Raw genomic sequence first — 26,969 nt, 5'->3', positions numbered from 1 at the left:
TGCAGACTGGCAGCTCAGGCTGCTCCGAACAGGCAGGAGGCTCCGGCAGCGCTGTAGAGGAGGAAGGCTCTAGAAACGCTGAACAGGCGGGAGACTCCGACAGCGCAGGAGAGGGAGAAAGCGCTGGATGCGCTGAACAGGCGAGGCGCACTGAAGGCCTGGTGCGTGGTACTGGAACTGGTGGTACTGGATCGAAGACACGCACAGGAAGCCTGGTGCGGGGAGCTACCATCGGAGGACTGGTGTGTTAAGGTGGCACAGGATGGACTGGACCGTGAAGGTGTACTGGAGAGCCTGAGAGCAGGACTGGCACAGGACCTGCAAGGCTAGGTAGGTACACAGGAGGCCTAGTGCGTGAGGCTGGCACATTTTTCACCAGCCGACTAACACGCACCTCAGGACTATTATGGAGCGCTGACCCAGGTGCCATTAAATCCCCGACACGCTCCGTCGGACGAATCTTATACCTAAAGCACCAAACTAGCAACTCCCTCATTACTCTCTCCTCCAATTTCCCCATTAACTCCTTCACAGTCTCTACTTCGCTCACATCCAACACCAGTTCTGGTCTCCTCCTTGGCTCCTCACGATAAACAGGGAGAGTTGGCTCCGGTCTGTCTCCTGACTCAGCCACTCTCCCTCTGAGCCCCCCCCCCCCTCCCCCCAAGAAATTTTTGGGGCTGATCTTCGGGTTTCGCTCTGCGCCGCCGTGTCTTTCTTTTTGACTCCATTCTCCTATAGCCCTCTTCGCACTGCTCCAGCGAATCCCAGGCGGGCTCCGGCACTCTCTCTGGGTCGGCCGCCCACCTGTCTATTTCTTCCCACGTCGTATACTCCAATCCTCTGCTGTCCATAACGTCCTCCCTTCGCTGCTCCAGCTGCCTGTTAACACGCTGCTCGGTCCGTGTGTGGTGGGTGATTCTGTAACGGCGTTCTTTGTTTGTCGAAAGAGAGTCGGACCGAAATGCAGCGTGTTGGTTACTCATGTTTTTAATAGAACAAATGACGATACATGAAATAACAAAAACAACAAACGGAACGTGAAAAACCTATACAGCCTGTCTGGTGAACACTAACACAGAGACAGGAACAATCACCCACAAAATACAAAGTGAAACCCTTGCTACCTAAATACGGTTCCCAATCAGAGACAACGAGAATCACCTGACTCTGATTGAGAACCACCTCAGGCAGCCAAACCTAAACAACACCCCTACTCAGCCGCAATCCCAAATAATACAAACCCCAATACGAAAATACAATATATAAACCCATGTCACACCCTGGCCTGACCAAATATATAACGAAAACACAAAATACAATGACCAAGGCGTGACACATGTTGGCTGGATTCACAACGCGTGTAGCTTTAATTTGGTATCTTACATGTGTGATTTCATGAAAGTCTTGATTTTTATAATAATTTATTTGAATTTGACGCTCTGCATTTTCTCTGGCTTTTGGCCAGGTGGGACGCTATAGCATCCCACATATCCCAGGTAATTTTCACAAAGTCTGTAGCCTCAGTTTGTATGATGGCAATTTGCATATACTCAAGAATGTTATGAAGAGTGATCAGATGAATTGCAATTAATTGCAAAGTCCTTCTCTGCCATGTAAATGAACTGAATCCCCCAAAAACATTTTCACTGTATTTCAGTCCTGCCACAAAATGACCAGCTGACATCATGTCAGTGATTCTCTCTAAGTGTTGACGAGGAAAGGCTGGAGATCACTCTGTCATGCTGATTGAGTTGGAATAAGAGACTGGAAGCTTCAAAAGGAGGGTGCTTGGAATCATTGTTCTTCCTCTGTCAAATATGGTTACCTGCAAGGAAACATGTGCCGTCATCATTGCTTTGCACAAAAGGGCTTCACAGACAAGGATATTGCTGCAAGTAAGATTGCACATAAATCAACCATTTATCGGATCATCAAGAACTTCAAGGAGAGTGGTTACATTGTTGTGAAGAAGGATTCTACCGTCTCCTAAAGTTGATCCAGCTGCGGGATCGGGGCACCAGCAGTACAGAGATGGCTCAGGAATGGCAGCAGGCAAGTGTGAGTGCATCTGCACACACAGTTGAGGCGAAGACTTTTGGAGGATGGCCTGGTGTCAAGAAGGGCAGAAAAGAAGCCACTTCTCTCCAGGAAAAACATCAGGGACAGACTGATATTCTGCAAAAGGTACAGGTATTGGACTGCTGAGGACTGGGGTAAAGTCATTTTCTCTGATGAATCCCCTTTCCGATTGTTTGGGACATCCGGAAAAAAGCCTTTCCGGAGAAGACAAGGTGAGAGCTACCATCAGTCCTGTGTCATGCCAACAGTAAAGCATCTTGAGACCATTCATGTGTGGGGTTGCTTCTCAGCCAAGGCAGTGGGCTCTCTCACAATTTTGCCATGAACACAGCCATGAATAAAGAATGGTACCAACACATCCTCCGAGAGCATCTTCTCCCAACCATCCAGGAACAGTTTGGTGACAAACAATGCCTTTTCCAGCATGATGGAGCACCTTGCCATGAGGCAAAAGTGATAACTAAGTGGCTCAGGGAATAAAACATCGATATTTTGGGTTCATGGCCAGGAAACTCCCCAGACCTTAATCCCATTGAGAAATTGTGGTCAATCTTTAAGATGCAGGTTGACAAACAAAAACCCATAAATTCTGACAAACTCCAAGCATTGATTATGCAAGAATGGACTGCCATCAGTCAGGTTGTGGCCCATAAGTTAATTGACAGCAAGCCAGGGCGGATTGCAGAGATCTTGAAAAAGAAGGGTACACACTGCAAATATTGACTCTTTGCATCAACTTTATGTAATTGTCAATAAAAACCTTTGACACGTATGAAATGCTTGTAATTATACTTCAGTATTCCATAGTAACATCTGACAAAAATATCTAAAGACACTGAGGCAGCAGACTTTATGGAAATTAATATTTCTGTCATTTTCAAAATTTTTGCCCACGACTGTAAAGCGCCATTATGGCTTTTAGCAGGTAGCTTGATAATAGACTTGCCTAGAAGGAGTGTAGGGGTGAATTCTATTGTGAAATGTATTTCTAAGTTAGGTTGGCTGTATCACAACCGGCCATGATTGGTTGCAATTTCAGTTTATCCCCTAGAGAAAAAAAGTAATAATTCCACATTAAGTATTATTATGTATCACATCCGATCGTGATTGGGGGTCCCATAGTCCTACACAATTTTCCCAGCGTTTCTCTCCCTTTAAAATCAGAAATAAATGTTTTGGCCTTTGAAAGTATTATTTTGGCCTTTATTCAGATTACAATCGCTCTTTTTCGTTGTTTTTTAAACGAAATAACCTCCAAAATATCGTTATATAGTATCAAGTTGTTGGCACGGTCATATAGCCCGGCACCTACATAAAGTTGAGTGACTCACTCATTCATGGCTTTGGATCAAAATAAATAAGTACTAACATTCTTTCTGATAGTCTTTAATTAAGAAATGTTTCGGTTATCCTGAACTGGACACCATGTACAGTATTATAATATCCCATTATGGACAAAATACCTTTACCAACACCTTTCTGTATTTTGATACTTTGTGGATGGGGCTCCGGAGTGGATGGTGGCTCCTACAGTGCAAACAGATGCAGGTTCGATACCCGTGCTGGCCACCACTGGGAGGCCCATGAGGCGGCTTTTGGTTTTAATTTAGAATCCTCCAATCCTCTATATGTAATTATTGGCGGAGAGTCACATCATAATTTTCAATATACTGTAGGCCTACTGTAGGCGACATGAGTCTCGCTAGTGTTGAGTAATGTGCTGTTAAAGTGGTGTAGGTCTTATTTATTTAAAGAGCATATTGCAGTTAGACGCAATAGGATTTGAAGCAATAGCCTACAACTATTTTAGCACTGCTCTGAGACAAGCATGGGGACTGGTCTTGATAAATCAATTAGATTTTTATTTTCACTGAATCTCCGTTTGGGTATTGGTTAGACTACAATTATACAATTAGGTGTAGAAATGTTATGCTCTTACTGCAACCTTTATTTAACTAGTCAAGTCAGTTAAGAATACATTCTTATTTACAAGGACAGCCTACTCCTTCCTCCCATCAGGGAATTGAATCCTGGTCTCTTTAGCTAAATAGCCAAGTACTGTAGCCTACTCCCAACCGTCATGTTGTACAACGCCATATTTTCCATTCTATCCTAACGGAAACCCAGAGGGTTTTCTTGTTTTTCTTGGAATAGAAGCACCACAATTTAAATCAAATTAATTAAGCAAATACCAGTCAAAAGTTTGGACACACCTACTCATTCCAGAGTTTTTCTTTATTTCTTAATATTTTCTACATTGTAGAATAATGATGAAGACATCACAACTATGAAATAACACATACGGAATCAGCTAAGAACAAATTCTTATTTACAAGGACAGCCTATTCCTTCCTCTTCATCAGGCGGTTCCCGCGTGCGGCATCCAGGGATTATTTTGCTAAACCGCCCTGACAATGTGGTTTGTAAACCAACCGAATGTAATATAATTCTGGCCACATGTTGACTCAGTGGGCTTCTCCATGCAGGATGTAGGACGTGGGAAGGGGGAGGGACGCACATTTTGTAAACAGGAATAGCTGCCTCATCAGATTGTTGCTGGGTAGATACTTTCATATCTAACAAGCTGGCGATGCTAGCTAGCTAATGTTAACCGGGCTAGCTACCCATGTATCAGGATGCCTCGCTCCAGTCCGATTTCATTTATTTTACGACTTCAGCATGGGTTAACATGTGCTCTTTCGTTTTTGACCTCGACATTGTTGCTGGATGGATAATTTCATATCTAACATGCTAGCTCATGCTAACGACGCTAGCTAACCTCATATCTGGATGCCTTACTCGAGTCCACGAGAGAGCAGCATACTGGTAAGTCAACTTTGCTTTCAAACTTTGTACTCATCTGTAAAGTTGTTTTACATGCAGTCATACAAGCTAGATAGAAATTTTGTTTAAAAGCCTGTTGTCATTCATTGGTTGTTTCTTTGGAGCTAGCTAAGCTATCACTAGCGAGCTATGTGATAATAATGTGATGTATAACGTTAGTAGGCTATAGTAACATTACAGTATTACTGAATGACAACAATATAGCTTTGTTACTACTAGTTGGCAAGTTGGTTGATTGTGGGGTGCATTTGGCTAGCGTCGTTGTTATTCGCCCCTTGACAAAATTATGTTATTGTTGACTTGGTAAAATAAGTTAATGGTTGTGTGCACTCTCACTAGATAGAATTGTGTGGTTTGGTGGCAGATTTTCAAAGGAAAATAGACCTACAGTATATCATCAGCAATTCTCATTCATATGAGATACACAGCTAACCCATATTGAATTTCATTCATAATTGTGGACACTAATAATTGTTAATATTCCAATTTTCTAGGCCCTCTGTTCCCAAACCTGAAGCCCCTCTGTTCCGAGCAGGAAAAAACAGAAAAAAAGTGTTGGCTTAAGGTACAACTTCCTATTGAGGAAATGTAAGACAACTCAATGTCACATTTAGCTTACGATGTCAGCATGGCTCAACATAGTTTATTTAGTTTTTGACCTCGACATTGTTGCTGGATACTTTAATAGCTAACATGCTGGCGCTGCTAGCTAGCTGACCTCAAATTTGGATGCCTCACTCAAATCAAATCAAACTGTATTTGCCACATGCGCCGAATACAACAAGTGTAGACTTCACCGTGAAATGCTTACTACAAGCCCTTAACCAACAGTGCGGTTCCAGAAGAAGAAAATATTTACCAAGTAGGCTAAAATAAAAAGTAACACAGTAAGAATAACGAGGCTATATACAGGGGGCACCGGTAACGAGTCTGGCTGCAGGGGTACAGGCTAGTTGAGGTAATCTGTACATGTAGGTGGGGGTGAGGTGACTGCATAGGGAACAAACAAACAATGAGTAGCAGCAGTGTACAAGAGGGGGGGTCAATGTAAATTGACCGGTGATGATTTTTATGAATTGTTCAGCGGTCTAATGGCTTGGGGGTAGAAGCTGTTGAGGAGCCTTTTGGTCCTAGACTTGGCACAACGGTACCGCTTGCCGTGCGGTAGCAGAGTGAACAGTCTATACTGGACTGGAGTCTGACAATTTTATGGGCTTTCCTCAGACACCGCCTATCATGTAGATCCTGGATGGCAGGAAGCTTGGCCCTAGTGATGTACTGGGCCATTCACACTACCTTCTGTAGTGCCTTACGGTCAGATACCGAGCAGTTGCCATACCAGGCGGTGATGCAACAGGTCAGGATGCTCTCGATGGTGCAGCTGTAGAACATTTTGAGCCCCCTGTCCCCAGCAGGAAAGACCAGGAAACAGTGTTGGCTTAAGGTACAACTTCCTATTGAGGAAATGTAAGACAACTCAATATGTCATATATTTAGACATGAATAGAAGCATATAAAAGCAATCTATCAAATATATTTTATAAAGCCCCTTTTACATCAGCAGTTGTCACAAAGTGCTTAGACAGATAACCCAGCCTAAAACCCCAAAGAGCAAGCAACGCAGACGTAGAAGCACAGTGTCTAGGAAAAACTCCCCAGAAAGGCAGGAACCTAGGAAGAAACCTGGAGAGGAACCAGCCTCTGAGGGGTGGCCATTCCTTTTCTGGCTGTGCTGGTGGAGATTATAAAAGAGTACAGCCATTTAGGCCAGATTATTCTTCAAGATGTTTAAATGTTCATAGATGACCAGCAGTGTCAAATAATAGAGGGTTATAGAGGGTGCAATAGTTCAGCACCTCAGGAGTAAATTACAGTTGGCTCTTCATAGCTGAGCATTTAGAGCTTGAGACAGGGCAGGTCAGGGTTCCATAGCTGCAGACTGGATCAGCAGCACGACTACGTGGACTGGAGACAGGGAAAGCCTGGAGTCGTCAGGCCAAGTAGTCCTGAGGCATGGTCCTCGAGCTCATGTCCTGCATCCTTTATTGAAATTGAGTGTAGACTAAGCCCTAGAGGTTTGTAACTTCACATGATTTAGCCTACTTGTCATTCCAGATCTGAATATTTTATATCCTTTTTACTGTATACTGTTGATAGTATTTTTTTCCAAAGCTAATCACTGACTGTCCTACTACAAGGATGTGGTCAGGTTGATACTTCTAAGTCATAATAACACATCAGATTCCAAGGGCAAGTACAATGAGCAGTTGGGAAAATGAAGTCTGCTGCATGGGTTGTCAGATACACACACACACACACACACACACACAAACGTAATTACTTTGTTGTATTTATTATGGATCCCCATTATCTCCTGCCAAGACAGCAGTTACTCTTCTTCGGGTCCAGCGAAATTAAGGCAGTTTTGCCATTTTAAAAACATTACAATACATTCACAACACATTAAGTGTGTGCCCTCATGCCACTACTCTAATACCGCATACAGTTGAAGTCAGAAGTTTACCTACACCTCAGCCAAATACATTTCAACTCAGTTTTTCACAATTCCTGACATTTAATCCTAGTAAAAATTCCCTGTCTTAGGTCAGTTAGGATCACCACTTTATTTTAAGACTGTGAAATGTCAGAATAATAGTAGAGAGAATGATTTATTTCAGCTTTTATTTCTTTCATCACATTCCCAGTGGGTCAGAAGTTTACATGCACTCAATTAGTATTTGGTAGCATTGCTTTTAAATTGTTTAGCGTGGGTCAAATGTATTGGGTAGTCTTCCACAAGCTTCCCACAATAAGTTAGCTGAATTTTGGCCCATTCCTCCTGACAGAGCTAGTATAACGGAGTCAGGTTTGTAGGCCTCCTTGCTCGCACCCGCTTTTTCAGTTCTGCCCACACATTTTCTACAGTATTGAGGTCAGGGCATTGTGGTGGCCACTCCAATACCTTGGCTTTGTTGTCCTTAAGCCATTTTTCCACAACCTTTGAAGTATGCTTGGGGTCATTGTCTAATTGGAAGACCCATTTGGTCATTATGGCCAAACAGTTCTATTTTTGTTTCACCAGACCAGAGGACATTTCTCCAAAAAGTATAATCTTTGTCCCCATGTGCAGTTGCAAACCGCAGTCTGGCTTTTTTATGCCGGTTTTGGAGCAGTGGCTTCTTCCTTGCTGAGCGGCATTTTAGGTTATGTCGATTATAGGACTCGCTTTACTGTGGATATAGATACTTTTGTACTTGTTTCCTCCAGCATCTTCACAAGGTCCTTTGCTGTTGTTCTGGGATTGATTTGCACTTTTCGCACCAAAGTACGTTCATCTCTAGGAGACAGAACGCGTCTCCTTCCGGATCGGTATGACGGCTGCGTGGTCCCATGGTGTTTATACTTGCGTACTATTGTTTGTACAGATGAACGTGGTACCTTCAGGCATTTGGAGATTGCTCCCAAGGATGAACCAGACTTGTGGAGGTCTACCATTTTTTTCTGAGGTCTTGGCTGATTTCTTTTGATTTTCCCATGATGTCAAGCAAAGAGGCACTGAGTTTGAAGGTAGGCCTTGAAACACATCCACAGGTACACCTCCAATTGACTCAGATGATGTCAATTCACCTATCAGAAGCTTCTAAAGCCATGACATTATTTTCTGGAATTTTCCAAGCTGTTTACAGGCACAGTCAACTTCTGTATGTAAACTATGTTTGTAAACTTGTATGTATGTATGTATGTAAACTTCTGACCCACTGGAATTGTGATACAGTGAATTATAAGTGAAATAATCTGTTTGTAAACAATTGTTGGAAAAATGACTTGTGTCATGCATTAAGTAGATGTCCTAACCAGCTTGTCAAAACTATAGTTTGCTAACAAGAAATTTGTGGAGTGGTTGAAAAACGAGTTTTGACTCCAACCTAAGTGTATGTAAACTTCTGACTTCAACTGTATCTACAACACAAAATCCTTGTGTACGTGTGTGTACAGTGCGTATGTTATCGTGTGTATGCATGTGTCTCTTCACAGTCCCCGCTGTTCCATAAGGTGTATTTTTATGTTTTTTACTGCTTGCGTGTGTTACTTGATGTGGAATGGAGATCCATGTAGTCATGGCTGTGCTCCTCCCATAGTCTTTTCTGTTTGGGTTAGTGTGTAATCAAGGCATTGTCATAAACATTTTCTTGTGCCTATTGTGCCTATTTTTCAGATCTGCCAACCTGCTCAGTGGGTGACAGGTAACTGTCTTTCCACCAAGCTATTCCAGGCCTGGAGTGGCACACTGGAACTTCCAGAGGCTTGTAGACCTGAAGCAGTGTGATGTGGTCCAGGTAATTATCAAACACACGTATACTCACTCAGTCACTCAATTTGTTTTGTTGTATAATTATTTTATCACGTCCGCTTTAGCCAACATCCACATAGCGGTTGTTTTGGTGGTGTCTGAGGTGGAACTGTGTTAGAGCTGTCAAATTCACAAACGGCTCCTGGCATTATACCTAAAGCGGACATTGCCACAGAGTCGCATTAACATTAATCTCATGCAACCCTGTTTACAAGTTAGAACACTGGAATATGAGATGTAATCTACTCCTCGACTAGGCTGATAGAAATCCCAATTATTGCTGCTTACCGATTTGACAGATCCAATGCAGTTCCACCTCAGACATCACCAAAACATCAGCTATGCGGGTGTCGGCTATCGACGTTTAACACTTGATCTGATTGAATCTAGGCCTTACACTCATTCAGGCTATTTTACAGTGCCCTGCAAAACTATCCAATTGAGAATTTGTGATATGACTTAAAGATTGCTGTACATCAGCGGAACCCATCCAACTTGAAGGGTGGGGGAAAATAATGCCTTGAAGAATGGGCAAAATCCCAGTAGCTAGATGTGCCAAGCTTACTGAGACATACCCCAAGAGACTTGCAACTGTAATTGCTGCAAAAGGTGGCTCTACAAAGTATTGACTTTGGGGGGGTGAATAGTTATGCACGCTTTCTGAGTTTTATGTTGTTTTTTAAAACGTATTTCTTGTTGGTTTCGCACCAAAAAATATTTTGCATCTACAAAGTGGTAGGCATGTTGTGTAAATCAAATGACACAACCCCCCCAAAAATCAATTTTTAATTCCAGGTTGTAAGGCAACAAAATAGGAAAAATGCAAAGAGGGGGTGAGAACTTCCTCAAGCCACTGTAGTTGTATGATTATTGTCAGTTAAGAAAATGGTGCCTCTCTCTTTTAGATCTGCCACCGCCAGCAGTTCAGCTGCAGTCACAGCAGTCTTCTGCTTTGGTATTTCATTTATCGGCTGCACCAGTTCCTATTACACAGGCCGTGGAGGGAGAAACTTTTGAGGATTCCCACCAACCAGATGTACACAGACATGTTGTTGAGCTATATACTACTTACTGTCACTTTGTGCATTTCTCTTTCAGATCTGCCATGTACTCCTCCACTGCCTGACAGCCTCACCCAGAAGTGCACACATTGGGCCTATCAAGACTGACAAAGCAGAGATGGGTGGCTGACAAGGAAAAATAAAACATATACACACACACTCATTATCCACAATGCAAATAAGTTGTAATTACTTGTTTATTTTATGTATGCTCCATTTTATTTGAGGATTGAAGATATCTACTCCTATATATCCATGATCAATATCTGCATAATTACTCTAAATTTCTATCAAATCAACGTGTGATTGATAATATTGTAAAAGACTTGCTTAATGTGTACAGTTTAGGAAATGTTGTGTGCTTTTTTTTCTGAATTGAAAAACATGCTCACATTACTCACTGCTTTAGCACACTCTGCTAACCCTGATGTCCTTGCCGTGTCTGAGTCCTGGCTCAGGAAGGCCACCAAAAATTCTGAGATTCCCATACCCAACTATAACATCTTCCGTCAAGATAGAACTGCCAAAGGGGGAGGAGTTGCAGTCTACTGCAGAGATAGCCTGCAAAGTAATGTCATACTTTCCAGGTCCATACCCAAACAGTTCGAACTACTAATTTTGAAAATTACTCTCTCCAGAAATAAGTCTCTCACTGTTGCCGCCTGCTACCGACCCCCCTCAGCTCCCAGCTGTGCCCTGGACACCATTTGTGAATTGATCGCCCCCCATCTAGCTTCAGAGTTTGTTCTTTTAGGTGACTAAACTGGGATATGCTTAACACCCCGGCAATCCTACAATCTAAGCTAGATGCCCTCAATCTCACACAAATCATCAAGGAACCCACCAGGTACAACCCTAACTCTGTAAACAAGGGCACCCTCATAGACGTCATCCTGACCAACTGGCCCTCCAGGTACACCTCCGCTGTCTTCAACCAGGATCTCAGCGATCACTGCCTCATTGCCTGTATCCGCTACAGAGCCGCAGTCAAACGACCACCCCTCATCACTGTCAAACGCTCCCTAAAACACTTCTGTGAGCAGGCCTTCCTAATCGACCTGGCCCGGGTATCCTGGAAGGACATTGACCTCATCCCGTCAGTTGAGGATGCCTGGTCATTCTTTAAAAGTAACTTCCTCACCATTTTAGATAAGCATGCTCCGTTCAAAAAATGCAGAACCAAGAACAGATACAGCCCTTGGTTCACTCCAGACCTGACTGCCCTCGACCAACACAATAACATCCTGTGGCGGACTGCAATAGCATCGAATAGTCCCCGCGATATGCAACTGTTCAGGGAAGTCAGGAACCAATACACGCAGTCAGGAAAGCTAAGGCCAGCTTCTTCAGGCAGAAGTTTACATCCTGTAGCTCCAACTCCAAAAAGTTCTGGGACACTGTGAAGTCCATGGAGAACAAGAGCACCTCCTCCCAGCTGCCCACTGCACTGAGGCTAGGTAACACGGTCACCACTGATAAATCCATGATTATCGAAAACTTCAACAAGCATTTCTCAACGGCTGGCCATGCCTTCCGCCTGGCTACTCCAACCTCATCCAACAGCTCCGCCCCCACCGCAGCTTCTCGCCCAAGCCCTTCTAGGTTCTCCTTTACCCAAATCCAGATAGCAGATGTTCTGAAAGAGCTACAAAACCTGGACCCGTACAAATCAGCTGGGCTTGACAATCTGGACCATCTATTTCTGAAACTATCCGCCGCCATTGTCGCAACCCCTATTACCAGCCTGTTCAACCTCTCTTTCATATCGTCTGAGATCCCCGAGGATTGGAAAGCTGCCGCAGTCATCCCCCTCTTCAAAGGGGGAGACACCCTGGACCCAAACTGTTACAGACCTATATCCATCCTGCCCTGCCTATCTAAGGTCTTCGAAAGCCAAGTCAACAAACAGGTCACTGACCATCTCGAATCCCACCGTACCTTCTCCGCTGTGCAATCTGGTTTCCGAGCCGGTCACGGGTGCACCTCAGCCACACTCAAGGTACTAAACGACATCATAACCGCCATCGATAAAAGACAGTACTGTGCAGCCGTCTTCATCGACCTTGCCGCCAAGGCTTTCGACTCTGTCAATCACCATATTCTTATCGGCAGACTCAGTAGCCCCGGTTTTTCGGATGACTGCCTTGCCTGGTTCACCAATTACTTTGCAGACAGAGTTCAGTGTGTCAAATCGGAGGGCATGCTGTCCGGTCCTCTGGCAGTCTCTATGGGGGTGCCACAGGGTTCAATTCTCGGGCCGACTCTTTTCTCTGTATATCAATGATGTTGCTCTTGCTGCGGGCGATTCCCTGATCCATCTCTACGCAGACGACACCATTCTATATACTTCCGGCCCGTCCTTGGACACTGTGCAATCTAACCTCCAAACGAGTTTAATGCCATACAACACTCCTTCCGTGGACTCCAACTGCTCTTAAACGCTAGTAAAACCAAATGCATGCTTTTCAACATTTACATTTACATTTAAGTCATTTAGCAGACGCTCTTATCCAGAGCGACTTACAAATTGGTGAATTCACCTTCTGACATCCAGTGGGATCGCTGCCTGCACCCGCATGCCCGACGAGCATCACCACCCTGGATGGTTCCGACCTTGAATATGTGGACACCTATAAGTACCTAGGTGTCTGGCTAGACTGTAAACTCTCCTTCCAGACTCATATCAAACATCTCCAATCGAAAATCAAATCAAGAGTCGGCTTTCTATTCCGCAACAAAGCCTCCTTCACTCACGCCGCCAAACTTACCCTAGTAAAACTGACTATCCAACCGATCCTCGACTTTGGCGATGTCATCTACAAAATTGCCTCCAACACTCTACTCAGCAAACTGGATGCAGTTTATCACAGTGCCATCCGTTTTGTCACTAAAGCACCTTATACCACCCACCACTGCGACTTGTATGCTCTAGTCGGCTGGCCCTCGCTACATATTCGTCGCCAGACCCACTGGCTCCAGGTCATCTACAAGTCCATGCTAGGTAAAGCTCCGCCTTATCTCAGTTCACTGGTCACGATGGCAACACCCATCCGTAGCACGCGCTCCAGCAGGTGTATCTCACTGATCATTCCTAAAGCCAACACCTCATTTGGCCGCCTTTCGTTCCAGTACTCTGCTGCCTGTGACTGGAACGAATTGCAAAAATCCCTGAAGTTGGAGACTTTTATCTCCCTCACCAACTTCAAACATGTGCTATCTGAGCAGCTAAACGATCGCTGCAGCTGTACATAGTCTATTGGTAAATAGCCCACCCATTTTCACCTACCTCATCCCCATACTGTTTTTATTTATTTACTTTTCTGCTCTTTTGCACACCAATATCTCTACCTGTACATGACCATCTGATCATTTATCACTCCAGTGCTAATCTGCAAAATTGTAATTATTCGCCTACCTCCTCATGCCTTTTGCACACAATGTATATAGACTCCCCCTTTTTTTGTACTGTGTTTTTGACTTGTTAATTGTTTACTCCATCTGTAACTCTGTGTTGTCTGTCCACATTGCTAAGCTTTATCTTGGCCAGGTCGCAGTTGCAAATGATAACTTGTTCTCAACTAGCCTACCTGGTTAAATAAAGGTGAAATAAAAAAAAAATGCCTCGCTCTCTCACACACATTAGACTCAATGTAAATAAATTGTAATAACTTTTTTATGTTGTCTATGCTCCATTTTATTTGAGGACAATATCTGCAATAAAGTAGATTCACAGTTAAAGCAATGTCTTTGCTTTATTGGATATTTCTCAGAATACAATGTGTGACCAGAAGGAAGTTGGCAGACCTGCAACCATTGGACTGTGCAGGTTTTGTCATCGAGAGCTGAAAAGTTGAGAGATGGGGGGAGGAAGAGTGCAGCTTAAAGGTTTATCATTAATAACTGACACAATTATATAATGGATATATATTAGAATAATAATACACGAGTGACCAGTAGTTACTGTGTTGTGATTGTTTAGTGTTTTATTTGCTCAATGAAGTAGTGCCCCAAGGAGGGATTGAACCGTGTCTCAAAAGTATCATAAAAGGTCACCAAAATTTCAGGTACAGCTATACATGACTGGCCTGCCCGCACGACACGGGGATTCTTTAGCTAAATTGACCAGTACTGTAGCCTACTCCAGACCGTCACATCATACAGCGGCATATTTTCTGTTCCATCCTAACAGAAACCCAGAGGGTTTTTTGTTTTTCTTGGAATAGAAACACCATAATATTAATCAAATTAATTAAGCAACATTTCTTAAAATCAGTCCCATATGGGTAGGTTGAACTTCTTACAATGAAATGTTTTAAATTCTGAAGTACAGCCACTATTGAAGGCTATCAAATGCTTCTAAAAGATGCCCTCTGGTGGTCAAACTAGCATTAATGATACCAGTGGTTGACACTTAAATAACGTGCCATAGAATTCTGCGGCACCATGCAAGCTGCGCCGCAGTACGCTGCAACTTTTAAAGGACGAACCACTGTACACTGAACAAAAATATAAACACAACATGCAGTGTTTGTCCCATGTTTCATGAGCTGAAATAAAAGATCCCAGACATTTTCCATGCAAAATGCTTTCTCAAATGTTGTGCACCAAATGTGTTTATATGCCTTTTTGTGAGCATTTATCCTTTGCCAAGATAATCCATCCACCTAACAGGCGTGGCATATCAAGAAGCTGATTAAACAGCATTATCACTACATAGGTACACCTTGTGCTGGGGACAATAAAAGGCCACTCTAAAATGTGCAGATGTGTCACACAACACAATGACACAGATGTCTCATGTTGAGGGAGCGTGCAATTGGCATGCTGACTGCAGGAATGTCCACCAGCGCTGTTGCCAGACAATTTTATGTTAATTTCTCTACCGCTTCAGAGAATATGGCAGAACATCCAACCGGCCTCACAACCACAGACCATGTGTAACCCACTCCAGCCCTGGACCTCCACATCTGGCTTCTTCACCTGCAACCAGCCACCCGGACAGCTGATGGAACTGGGTTTGCAAAACCGGAGAATTTCTGCACAAACTGTCAGAAACCATCTCAGGGAAGCTCATCTGTGTGCTTGTCGTCCTCACCAGGTTCTTGACCTGACTGCAGTTCGGCGTCGTAACCAACTTCAGGCGCAAATTCTCACCTTTGATGACCACTGGAAAAGTGTGCTCTTCTCCAGTTTCAACTGTCCTGGCAGATGTCAGACAGCGTGTATGGGGTCGTGTGAGCGAGTGGTTTGCTGATGTCAATGTTGTGAACTTAGTTGTAGTGGGGCTATGGTATGGGCAGGCATAAACTACAGAAAGAATAGCATTTTATCGATGGAAATTTGAATGCAGGGACAATGTGACAATATCCTGAGACCCATTGTTGTGTCATTCATCTGCCGGCATCACCCTCATGTTTCAGCATGTTAATGCACAGCCCCATGTCGCAAATGGCCCTGTTCTTCCATGGCCTGCATACTCACCAGATGTCACCCATTGAGCCTTTTTGGGATGCTCTGGATCAACGTGTATGACAGCGTGTTCCAGTTCCCGCCAATATCCAGCAACTTTGCACAGCCATTGAAGAGCAGTGGGACAACATGCCACAATCAACATCCTGATCAACAACTATATGCAAAGGAGATGTGTCACGCTGCATGAGGCAAATGGTAGTCACACCAGATACTGACTGGTTTTCTGATCCACGCTCCTACCTTTTTTCCAAGGTATCTGTGACCAACAGATGCATATCTGTATTCCCAGTCATGTGAAATTCATAGATTAGGGCCTAATGAATTTATTTAAATTGACTGATTTCCTTATATAAACTGTAACTCAGTCAAATATTTGAAATTGTTGCATGTTGCATTTATATTTTTGTTCATTGAGGGTTTGAGCATAGTCTGAAGGTAGGGAGGGGCACTTCCCCTTGCTGTTCCGTAGGCAAGCACCATGGTCTTGTAGTGGATGCGAGCATCGACTGGAAGCCAGTGGAGTGTACGGAGGAACAGGGTAACATGGGAGAACTTGGTAAGGTTGAACACCAAATGGGCTGTGGCGTTTTGGATAAATTACAAGCAGGTGAGACCAGTCGACAGAGAGTTGCATTAGACCAGATGAGAAATGACGAGTGTCTGGATTAGGACCTGCACCGCTTCTTGTGTGAGGAAAAGTCGTACTCTGAAGATGTTGTTGAGCATGAACCTGCAAGAGCGAATCACTGTTTTGATGTTTGCAGAGAACAACAGGGTGTTGTTATCCATGGTCACACCAAGGTTCTATGCACTCTGGGAGGAGGGCACCATGGCGTTGTCGATCATGATGGAGAGGTCTTGGATAATAGATTTATCTCTGACAAACTGATACACTTTGATATTGGAGTAAACAATCACTTTAAAAGCCTTTAAGAAAAAACATACATATACCATTAAAATAGGGGAGTGGATGTATCTATTGATTTTGTGGGATGTTGTCGCTGACTCCTTTAAAGTAATGTTCAACTCAGTTGTACAGTAGCTAAGGTGCATTCGGAAAGCATTCAGACTCCTTCCCTTTTTCCACATTGTGTTACTTTACAGCCTTATTCTAAAATTGATTTAATTATTTATTCATGAGCACAGACAGCTAGCGAGCCATGGCACCCTCGCTGCAACTGGGCGGGAGGCCCGGTGCTCTGGCAGCTGGTGAGATGTCTCTATTGGCCTGGCATAACTTCTGTGTGACTGTCATTGTCATGCCCTGGTCGTAATATATTGTGTTTGTCTTCATTTATTTGGTCAGGCCAGGGTGTGACATGGGTTTATTGTGGTGTGTTTTGTCTTGGGGTTTTGTGGGGTGTTGGGTGTATGGCTTAGTGGGGTTATCTAGCAAGGTCTATGGCTGTCTGGAGTGGTTCTCAATCAGAGACAGGTGTTTATCATTGTCTCTGATTGGGAACCATATTTAGGCAGCCATATTCTTTGAGTATTTCGTGGGTGATTGTTCCTGTCTCTATGTTTGTTGTTCACCAGATAGGCTGTATAGGTTTCCACGTTCCGTTTGTCGTTTTGTATTGTTAGTTATTTCATGTTGAGTTCCCTTTCATTAAAGAACATGAATAACCACCACGCTGCATTTTGGTCCGCTTCTCCTTCGACAGACGAGAACCGTTACAGAATCACCCACCATAACGGGACCAAGCGGCATGGTAACATGCAACAGCAGGAGCAACAAAGAGAGGAATGGACATGGGAGGACGAATTGTTCGGAGAAGGACCTTGGGACCAGCCTGGAGAATATCGCCGCCTCAAAGAAGAACTGGAGGCGGGGAAAGCGGAGAGGCGCAGGTTTGAGGAGGCAGCACGGCGACGCGGATGGAAGCCCGAGAGTCAGCCCCAAAAATTTCTTGGGGGGGGGGGGCTCAGGGAGAGTGTGGCAGAGTCAGGAGTCAGACCTGAGCCAACTCTTCCTGTTTATCGTGAGGAGCCGAGGAGGAGACCAGAACCAGAGCCGGTGTTGGAGGTGAGCGAAGCAGAGACTGTGAAGGAGTTAATGGGGAAATTGGAGGAGAGAAAAATGAGGGAGTTGCTGTGTTGGTGCTTTTTGCATGGAATTCGCCCAACGAGCGTGTCGGGGATTTGATGGAACCTGGGTCAGTGCTCCATACTCGTCCTGAGGTGCGTGTTAGTCGGCTGGTGAAGATGGTGCCAGCCTCACGCACCAGGCCTCCTGTGCACCTCCCTAGCCTTGCACGTCCTGTGCCAGCACTGCTCTCAAGATCTCCAGTACGCCTTCACGGTCTAGCCCATCCTGTGCCACCTCCACACACCAGCCCTCCGGTGGCAGCTCCCCGCACCAGGCTTCCTGTGCGTGTCCTCGGTCCAGTACCACCAGTGCCAGCACCACGCATCAGGCCTACAGTGCGCCTCGCCTCTCCTGCGCTGCCGTAGTCTCCCACCTGTTCAGCGCAGCCAGAGCCGTCCTCCTCTCCTGCGCTGCTGGAGTCTCCCGCCTGTTCAGCGCTGCCAGAGCCTTCCTCCTCTACAGCGCTGCTGGAGTCTCCTGCCTGTTCAGCGCAGCCAGAGCTGCCAGCCTGCATGGAGCAGCCAGAGCTGTCAGTCTGCATGGAGCAGCCAGAGCTGCCAGTCTGCATGGACCAGCCAGAGCTGTCAGTCTGCAAGGAGCTGCCAGTCTGAAAGGAGCTGCCAGTCTGCAAGGAGCCACCAGAGCTGCCAGTCTGCAAGAAGCCGCCAGAGCTGTCAGTCTACATGGAGCAGCCAGAGCCGCCAGTCAGCATGGAGCAGCCAGAGCCGCCAGTCAGCATGGAACAGCCAGATCCGTCAGTCTGCCAGGATCCGCCAGCCAGCCAGGATCTGCCGGATCCAACTACCTGCCTGAGCTTCCTCTCAGTGCTAAGCTTCCTCTCAGTGCTGGGCTTCCTCTCAGTGCTGAGCTTCCTCTCAGTGCTGAGCTTCCCCTCAGTCCCGAGCTTCCCCTCAGTCCCGAGCTTCCATTCAGTCCCGAGCTACCCCTCAGTCCCGAGCTACTCCTCAGTCCCGAGCTGCCTCAGTCCCGAGCTGCCCCTCAGTCCCGAGCTGCCCCTCAGTTCAGTGGGGTTCTGGGTGAGGACTACTAGGCCACGGTCGGCGGCGAGGGTGGACTATCATAGGACGCGAGGAGGAGGGATTAAGACATTAATAGAGTGGGGTCCACGTCCTGCGCCGGAGCCGCCACCAAGGACAGACGCCCACCCGGACCCTCCCCTATTGTTTTGATGTGCGTCCGGGAGTCCGCACCTTAGGGGTGGGTTCTGTCATGCCTTGGTCGTAATATATTGTGTTTGTCTTCATTTATTTGGTCAGGCCAGGGTGTGACATGGGTTTATTGTGGTGTGTTTTGTCTTGGGGTTTTGTGGGGTGTTGGGTGTATGGCTTAGTGGGGTTATCTAGCAAGGTCTATGGCTGTCTGGAGTGGTTCTCAATCAGAGGCAGGTGTTTATCGTTGTCTCTGATTGGGAACCATATTTAGGCAGCCATATTCTTTGAGTTTTTCGTGGGTGATTGTTCCTGTCTCTGTGTTTGTTGCTCACCAGATAGGCTGTATAGGTTTCCACGTTCCGTTTGTCGTTTTGTATTGTTAGTTATTTCATGTTGAGTTCCCTTTCATTAAAGAACATGAATAACCACCACGCTGCATTTTGGTCCGCTTCTCCTTCGACAGACGAGAACCAGTCATCTCCAATGAAATGTGCTTTTATCACTGAAATCAGTGAAACCTTTTGCAAATGTATTTTTTTTAAATACAACAGAAACAGAAATTCAGACCCTTTGCTATGAGACTCAAAATTGAGCTCCTGTTTCCATTGATCATCCTTGAGTTGTTTCTATAGCATTGAAGGTCCCCAAGAACGCAATGGCCTCCGTCATTCTTATATGGAAGACGTTTGGAACCACCAAGACTCTTCCTATAGCTGGCCGCCCTGCCAAACTGAGCAATCTGGGAAAAGGAGGTGGTCAGGGAGATGACCAAGAACCCAGTGGTCACTCTGACAGAGCTCCAGAGTTCCTCTGGGGAGATGGGAGAACCTTCCAGAAGGACAACCATCTCTGCAACACTCAACCCATCAGGCCTTTATGGTAGAGTGGTCAGACGGAGGCAACTCCTCAGTAAAAGGCACCTAAAGGACTCTCAGACCATGAGAAACAAGATTCTCTGGTCTGATGAAACCAAGATTGAACTCTTTGAACTGAATGCCAAGCGTCACATCAGGAGGAAACCAGGCGCCGCACATCACCTGGCCAATACCATCCCTATGGTGAAGCATGGTGGTGGCAGCATCATGCTGTGGGGATGTATTTCAGCGGTACGGATTGGGAGACTGGTCAGAATTGAGGGAAAGATGAACGGAGCAATGTACAGAGAGATTGTTGATGAAAACCTGCTCCATAGCGCTCAGGACCTCAAACTGGGAGGCGAAGATTCACTTTCCAACAGGACAACGACCCTAAGCACACAGCCAAGACAATGCAGGAGTGGCTTCGGGACAAGTCTCTGAATGACCTTGAGGGGCCCAGCCATAGCCCGGACATGAACCCGATCTAACATCTCTGGCGAGACCTGTAAATAGCTTTGCAGCGACGCTCCCCATCCAACCTGACAGGGCTTGAGAGGATCTGCAGAGAAGAATGGAAGAAACTCCCCAAATACAGGTGTGCCAAGCTTGTAGAGTCATACCAAAAAAGACTCAAGGCTGTAATCACTGCCAAAGGTGCTTCAACAAAGTACTGATTAAAGGGTCTGAATACTTATGTAAATGTGTTATTTACATAGTTTTTTTTTTAAATCTAAAAACCTGTTTTTGCTTTGTCATTATGGGGTATTGTGTGTAGATTGATGAGGGCAAAAAAACTATTTAAATAATTTTAGAATAAGGCTGTAACATACCAAATGTGGAAAAAGTCAAGGGGTCTGAATTATTTCGAATGCACTGCACTGTATATAGTATCAACCTAAAACTAGTGGCAAAAGATGTGAATGTGCCATTCAAATCAGCTTCTCTAAAAAGGTTTTGAAAATATTATCTTGCATCTGTGTTGCATAACACCGCCCTTTCCTGGGAATTACTTAATGTTCTATTGGGCAATGGCTTTACAAATATAGGAATGTGTTATTGTTAGCTATATATCAGATGTGTAACATGCTTTTGATTTAATTGAGAAATTGAAAAATATCATAGTTCTCCATTACACATTGAGCATGAAGTTAACGACCTTGTTCTAACGCGTGAATGACTGCACTTCTGAATGCTTTGAAAGCATGAATGCACTTTTCATTCCCTGCTAGGGTATTAGGGTTGGGGTCAATCCCATTTAAATGTAGTCAATTCAGGAAGTGAACTGTAATCCAATCCAATTTTCCTTTTCCTTTCATTGCCTTTCAACGAGGAAAAAAATGTAAAATAAATTTCAGTTGACTTCCTCAATTAACTGAACTGAAATGGAATTGAACCCTAACCTGATGGCTCTATGGCAGCGTACTCAGAGCTCATAACTAAGTTGTACCATTCTCACCAGTACTGGATGGTGGCACTTTAAATGGGATGAGAAATGGAATGGAATCAAACACATGGTTTGATACCATTCCGTTCAACCCATTCGAGACATTATGCACCGTCCTCCCTTTACTAGCCTCCTGTCATCCTCACCCTCTTCCGTTCTTCGTACCCCTCCTCAGGGCAGTAAACAGCTCCTGGGGAACTACCCCCTCTTCTTCACCAACAAGCAGTGGGACGAGGCTGTCAACTCGTCCAAGAAGGACGGTCGGCGGCTGCTGCGCTACCTGATCCGCTTCGTCTTCACCACGGATGAGCTCAAGTACTCGTGCGGCTTGGGCAAAAGGAAGCGCTCGGTTCACTCAGGAGAGCCTGGACCGGAGAGACAGCTCCTCAACCCTGTCAAAGTCACCTGCCTCAGAGGTACTGGTGTTATTTCTACTGAAGAGATGTGTACTAAAGCAACATCTATCCTACTAAAGAGATGTGTACTAAAGCAACATGTATCCTACTAAAGATATGTGTACTAAAGCAACAGGTATGGTACAGATATAGGATCTTAATTTAAGCCAGTTTGCCACAGCAGGAAAATAATTCTGAACCAACAGGAAATATGAATTATTATGTGGATTATGGACATTTTTGTAGGGGTTCATACAATTTTCATAAGGGAAAATCAAATCAGAAATTTCAAAGTGGAAATTACTAACTTCAAAAGCCTTTTTAAACCTCAAATACAGTACAAGTTTAAAATGTCATGCACTGCAGGAAAGTTCTACTGCAACAGGTGAACAGATTAAGGTCCTACATCTGTATTAACCCTAAAAGTGCCAACAGGTTGTTTTTTTTTTTTACCCCAAATTAGTAATAATTGCAGAGACAATGTCTGTTAAGCAGTGACACTTTTTATTTTATTAACCTTTTGTTACACAATGGTTTAAATTAGCCAAAATAAGCATAATATCACAAAATTCTAGTGAAATTTGATGTTGTATTTTTCATGTTTTGAACAGATTTCTTAAAATCAATTTCATCCATAGCCACTTGTTATGAACATTTGTCTGTTATTCATTTAAAAAATTGTGTTTCTGTGATACTCAGAGGCGGAGAAACTGGCGATTGAGCTAATCTGACATACCAATACGACCCAAGAAGGTCACCAATATGGGCGATATAGGCAGAGATTGTGGATATAATGACGAAATGCTCATGTCTCCGCCCTAACAATGGCAGTCATTGTCCACAAAGACGGAAGGCAGGTAGGAGTAGGCAAGATCAGGTGGGGAACATTGTAGCCAATGAGAGGGCAAATACAGTTGAAGTCGGAAGTTTAAATACACTTAGGTTGGAGTCATTAAAACAAAATTTTCAACAATAGTTTTGGCAAATCAGTTAGGACATCTAGTTTGTGCATGACACAAGTCATTTTTCCAACAATTGTTTACAGACAGATTATTTCAGATTATAATCACTGTATCACAATTCCAGTGGGTCAGAAGTTGAAATACACTAAGTTGCTGTGCTTTTAAACAGCTTGGAAAATTCCAGAAAATGATGTTATGGCTTTAGAAACATCTGATAGGCTAATTGACATAATTTGAGTCAATTGGAGGTGTACCTGTGGATGTGTTTCAAGGCCTACCTTCAAACTCAGTGCATCTTTGCTTGACATCATGGGAAAATCAAAAGAAATCAGTCAAGACCTCAGGAAAAAATTGTAGACCTCAACAAGTCTGGCTTATCCTTGGGAGCAATTTCCAAACGCCTGAAGTTACCACGTTCATCTGTACAAACAATAGTACGGAGGTATAAACACCATGGGACCACGCAGCCGTCATACCGCTTAGGAAGGAGACGCATTCTGTCTCTTAGAGATAAACGTACTTTGGTGCGAAAAGTGCAAATCAATCCCAGAACAAAAGCAAAGGACCTTGTGGAGATGCTGGAGGAAACAGGTACAAAAGTCCCTATATCCACAGTAAAACGAGTCCTATATCGTCATAACCTGAAAGGCCGCTCAGCAAGGAAGAAGCCACAGCTCCAAACCTTCATAAAAAAGCCAGACTACGGTTTGCAACTGCACATGGGGATCGTACTTTTTGGAGAAATGTCCTCTGGTCTGATGAAACAAAAATAAAACTGTTTGGCCATAATTACCATCGTTATGTTTGGAGGAAAAAGGGGAGGCTTGCAAGCCGAAGAACACCATCCCGACCGTGAAGCACGGGTGTGGCAGCATCGTGTTGTGGGGGTGCTTTTGCTGCAGAAGGGACTGGTGCACTTCACAAAATAAATGGCTTCATGAGGAAGGAAAATTATGTGGATATATTGAAGCAACATCTCAAGACATCAGTCAGGAAGTTAAAGCTTGGTCACAAATGGGTCTTCCAAATGGACAATGACCCCAAGCATACTTCCAAAGTTGTGGCAAAATGGCTTAAGGACAACAAATTCAAGGTATTGGAGTGGCCATCACAAAGCCCTGACCTCAATCCTATAGAACGTTTGTGGGCAAAACTGAAAAAGCGTGTGCAAGGAGGCCTACAAACCTGACTCAGTTACACTAGCTCTGTCAGGAGTAATGGGCCAAAATTCAGCTAACTTATTGTGGGAAGCTTGTGGAAGGCTACCCGAAACGTTTGACCCAAGTTAAACAATTTAAAGGCAATGCTACCAAATACTAATTGAGTGTATGCAAACTTCTGACCCACTGGGATTGTGATGAAAGAAATGAAAGTTCTCTACTAATATTGTGACATTTCACATTTTTAAAATAAAGTGGTGATCCTAACTGATTTAAGACAGGGAATTTTTACTAGGATTAAATGTCGGGAATTGTGAAAAACCGAGTTTAAATGTATTTGGCTAAGGTGTATGTAAACTTCCGACTTCAACTGTATGTGTGTGAACATCAGACACAACTCTAATATAAAATATATAATTTTGAGTTACAAGGTTAGTATACACGACTATTATCCAAAGATAGATTCCTCCATATCAAAACAGAAATTATGATAAATGTTTTGTTTGTTGGCAACAAGTTTATTGAGAAAGTCCTAACATTTCAAAAATATGAAAAAGGGTGGGACGCTTTTAGGGTTAAAGGGCAACTTGGTATGCTAATAAAGGTACAGTATGTTTACTACAGCAACATGCACACTCCCAAAGAGATGTGTGAACAGATGTTTGCAAAATCTCATTATTTTTATTGTTGGTTATTCATAAAACAAAAGAAACTCACCTTAACAAATATTTACTTGTCTCTGTTTTACTCCTCAGAGTTTATCCGAATGCACTGTGCCTCCAACCCTGACTGGTGGTTGCCTTCCGAGGAACAGATCAACAAAGTATTCAGTGATGCGGTGGGTCATGCGCGCCAGGGTTGGTCCGTGGGGGAATGTGAGAGAAATTACAAGATTATGTTATAATTCTTTTATTGCATCAAATGGTTGTTTTATGCAACAGAATAGAGGGTTCTTATAACTCAATTGTGTCTGTGTGAACTGAAAGTGGGCCTCTGGGAGATTTAACACTGACAGGAGATTTTTGATGTCTGTTGGGTGATAAAACCTAAAGAGACTGCATTCCATAGCATGAGTTAATGTTTCTGTTCTATGAGGTACCAAGGAGAGATGACTCCAGGGCCAGACTCTGGTCTCTACACAATGATATTTTTTTTACAGAAGATACTGTCTGCTGTGAATTATAAGTATCTTTCATACACATCTTAACCTTGTGACCCATTCCACACATCTGTTGTTTGGCATGTAGACTGAAGGGGGTGTATCTTGGCTATAAATACCTTTATATCAAAGTGTCTTGGGGCTCTCAACGTCGACCAGCTATCATTAACGTAGAGCACTCAATAGATTCACTTGATATGTGTGTGTTGTATTAACCTCCCTTATTAATAAGTGAATAAAGATTTAGTTTAAGTATAACTCTGACTTGTGTGATAAGTTTGTCTCTCCTCATTTGATAGTAAATAAATTAACCACCACACTGTCTGTGATTTATTTAGAATTCAAGGCACACTTAATCAGCATGGCTACTACAGCATTCTGCATCAATATGCCATTCCATCTGGTTTGCGCTTAGTGGGACTATAATTTGTTTTTCAACAGGACAATGATCCAAAACACTCTTCCAGGCTGTGTAAGGTCTATTTGACCAAGGAGAGTGATGGAGTGCTGCATCAGATGATCTGGCCACAATAGGTTAGGTCACAAATAGAAAGGTTAGTGTGGTTAGTATGAGTATTCGGCTAGCGCTCTAGGGTTACTAGCCACATAAAGCCTACAATTAATTAGACTAGGTCAGCACCGGTCCTCCCATAAAACCATGATTAATATAGGGTAGCCAGGCTATTTGCATCCCCTTCCATTAACACTTACTTAGTGTTTTAGTTTTTTCAATTTCAGAGGGATCAGTCTGCATCTGAAGACGTTCGTACAGAGGCCTGTCACACAGGGGGACAGGACCGCCCTTCAGAACAGGCCCTGGTGAAGTGTATCATGCTGCGTTGTATGAAGAACAATCTTTTGTGTGGGCGGCCTCTGGTCTCTGCCGGAGAGCAGCATCAGTATATAAGAGGTGGAGCTGACACAGAAAGGGAGGAATATGAACTGGCACGAACAGAGGGACACACCACAATCAGAAGGTACGTTGCAGAGGGGACCGTCCTCAGGAACTATGCGGATGTTTTAGCTATGCTGGTCAGGCTGAGACAGTTCTGCTGCCACCCTGACCTACTGCCACCATGACCTACTGCAGCTATGTGGGTGTTACATTTATTTAACATTTTTTATACCTTCTGGAAACAAAGCTTGTTTTATATAAGGAGGATGGGATCCACCCAAATAATTTAAATTCAGAAAAAAAACTTATTTCAAAATATCCGTTCACAGCATTATAAGGCTTTATAATGCTGTGAAAGGATATTTTGAAACAAGTTTTTTTATTTTTTGAAACGTTATTTTTGTTCATTTCACGTCACCAATTTGGACTATTTTGTGTACGTCCATTACATGAAATCCATATAAATTACAGGTTGTAATGCAACAAAATAGCAAAAACGCCAAGGGGGATGAATACTTTTGCAAGGCACTGTAAAATAGCCTGAATGAGTGTAAGGCCTAGATTCAATCAGATCAAGTGTTAACCGTTGATAGCCGACACCCGCATAAAAACGCCAAGGGGATGAATACTTTTGCAAGATGATATGATATAAAGAATGATAGTAAATAGCTTTGGAACATAAATAAAATTTTGGGAGAAAAGGCAAACTCAGCTCCGCCATTTGTTGAATCAGATGGCTCATTCATCACAAAACCCACTGGTATTGACAATTACTTCAATTATTTTTTCATTGGCAAGATTAGCAAACCTTGGCATGAGATGCCAGCAACAAACTCTGACACTACACAAGTATAACGTATTCAATTATAGAAGACAAGCATTGTAATTTTGAATTACATAAAGTGAGTGTGGAAGCAATGAAAAAATGACTGTGTATCAACAATGACAAGCCACCAGTGTCTGACAACTTGGATGGACTTTTTCTGAGGTTAATAGCAGATGATAATTCTACTCATATTTGCCATA

General features: G+C 43.8%; 1 protein-coding gene across 1 annotated transcript in view; it reads left to right on the top strand.

Moving 5' to 3' along the window:
• The window catches only part of LOC135556829 (BEN domain-containing protein 4-like), a 50,267-nt gene extending 25,372 nt beyond the window's left edge, over window positions 1-24,895 (top strand). Inside the window, exons 4-6 of the mRNA XM_064990272.1 lie at window positions 21,548-21,788; window positions 24,645-24,764; window positions 24,876-24,895. Of these exons, the coding sequence (XP_064846344.1) occupies window positions 21,548-21,788; window positions 24,645-24,764; window positions 24,876-24,895 (381 nt within the window). The remainder of the gene's footprint in view (window positions 1-21,547; window positions 21,789-24,644; window positions 24,765-24,875) is intronic.
• The last annotated feature ends 2,074 nt before the right edge of the window (window positions 24,896-26,969 follow it).

This window comes from Oncorhynchus masou, chromosome 15 (assembly GCF_036934945.1).
Source record: "Oncorhynchus masou masou isolate Uvic2021 chromosome 15, UVic_Omas_1.1, whole genome shotgun sequence".
NCBI classification, from domain to species: domain Eukaryota; kingdom Metazoa; phylum Chordata; class Actinopteri; order Salmoniformes; family Salmonidae; genus Oncorhynchus; species Oncorhynchus masou.
This window is presented reverse-complemented; position numbering and strand designations above follow the sequence as displayed.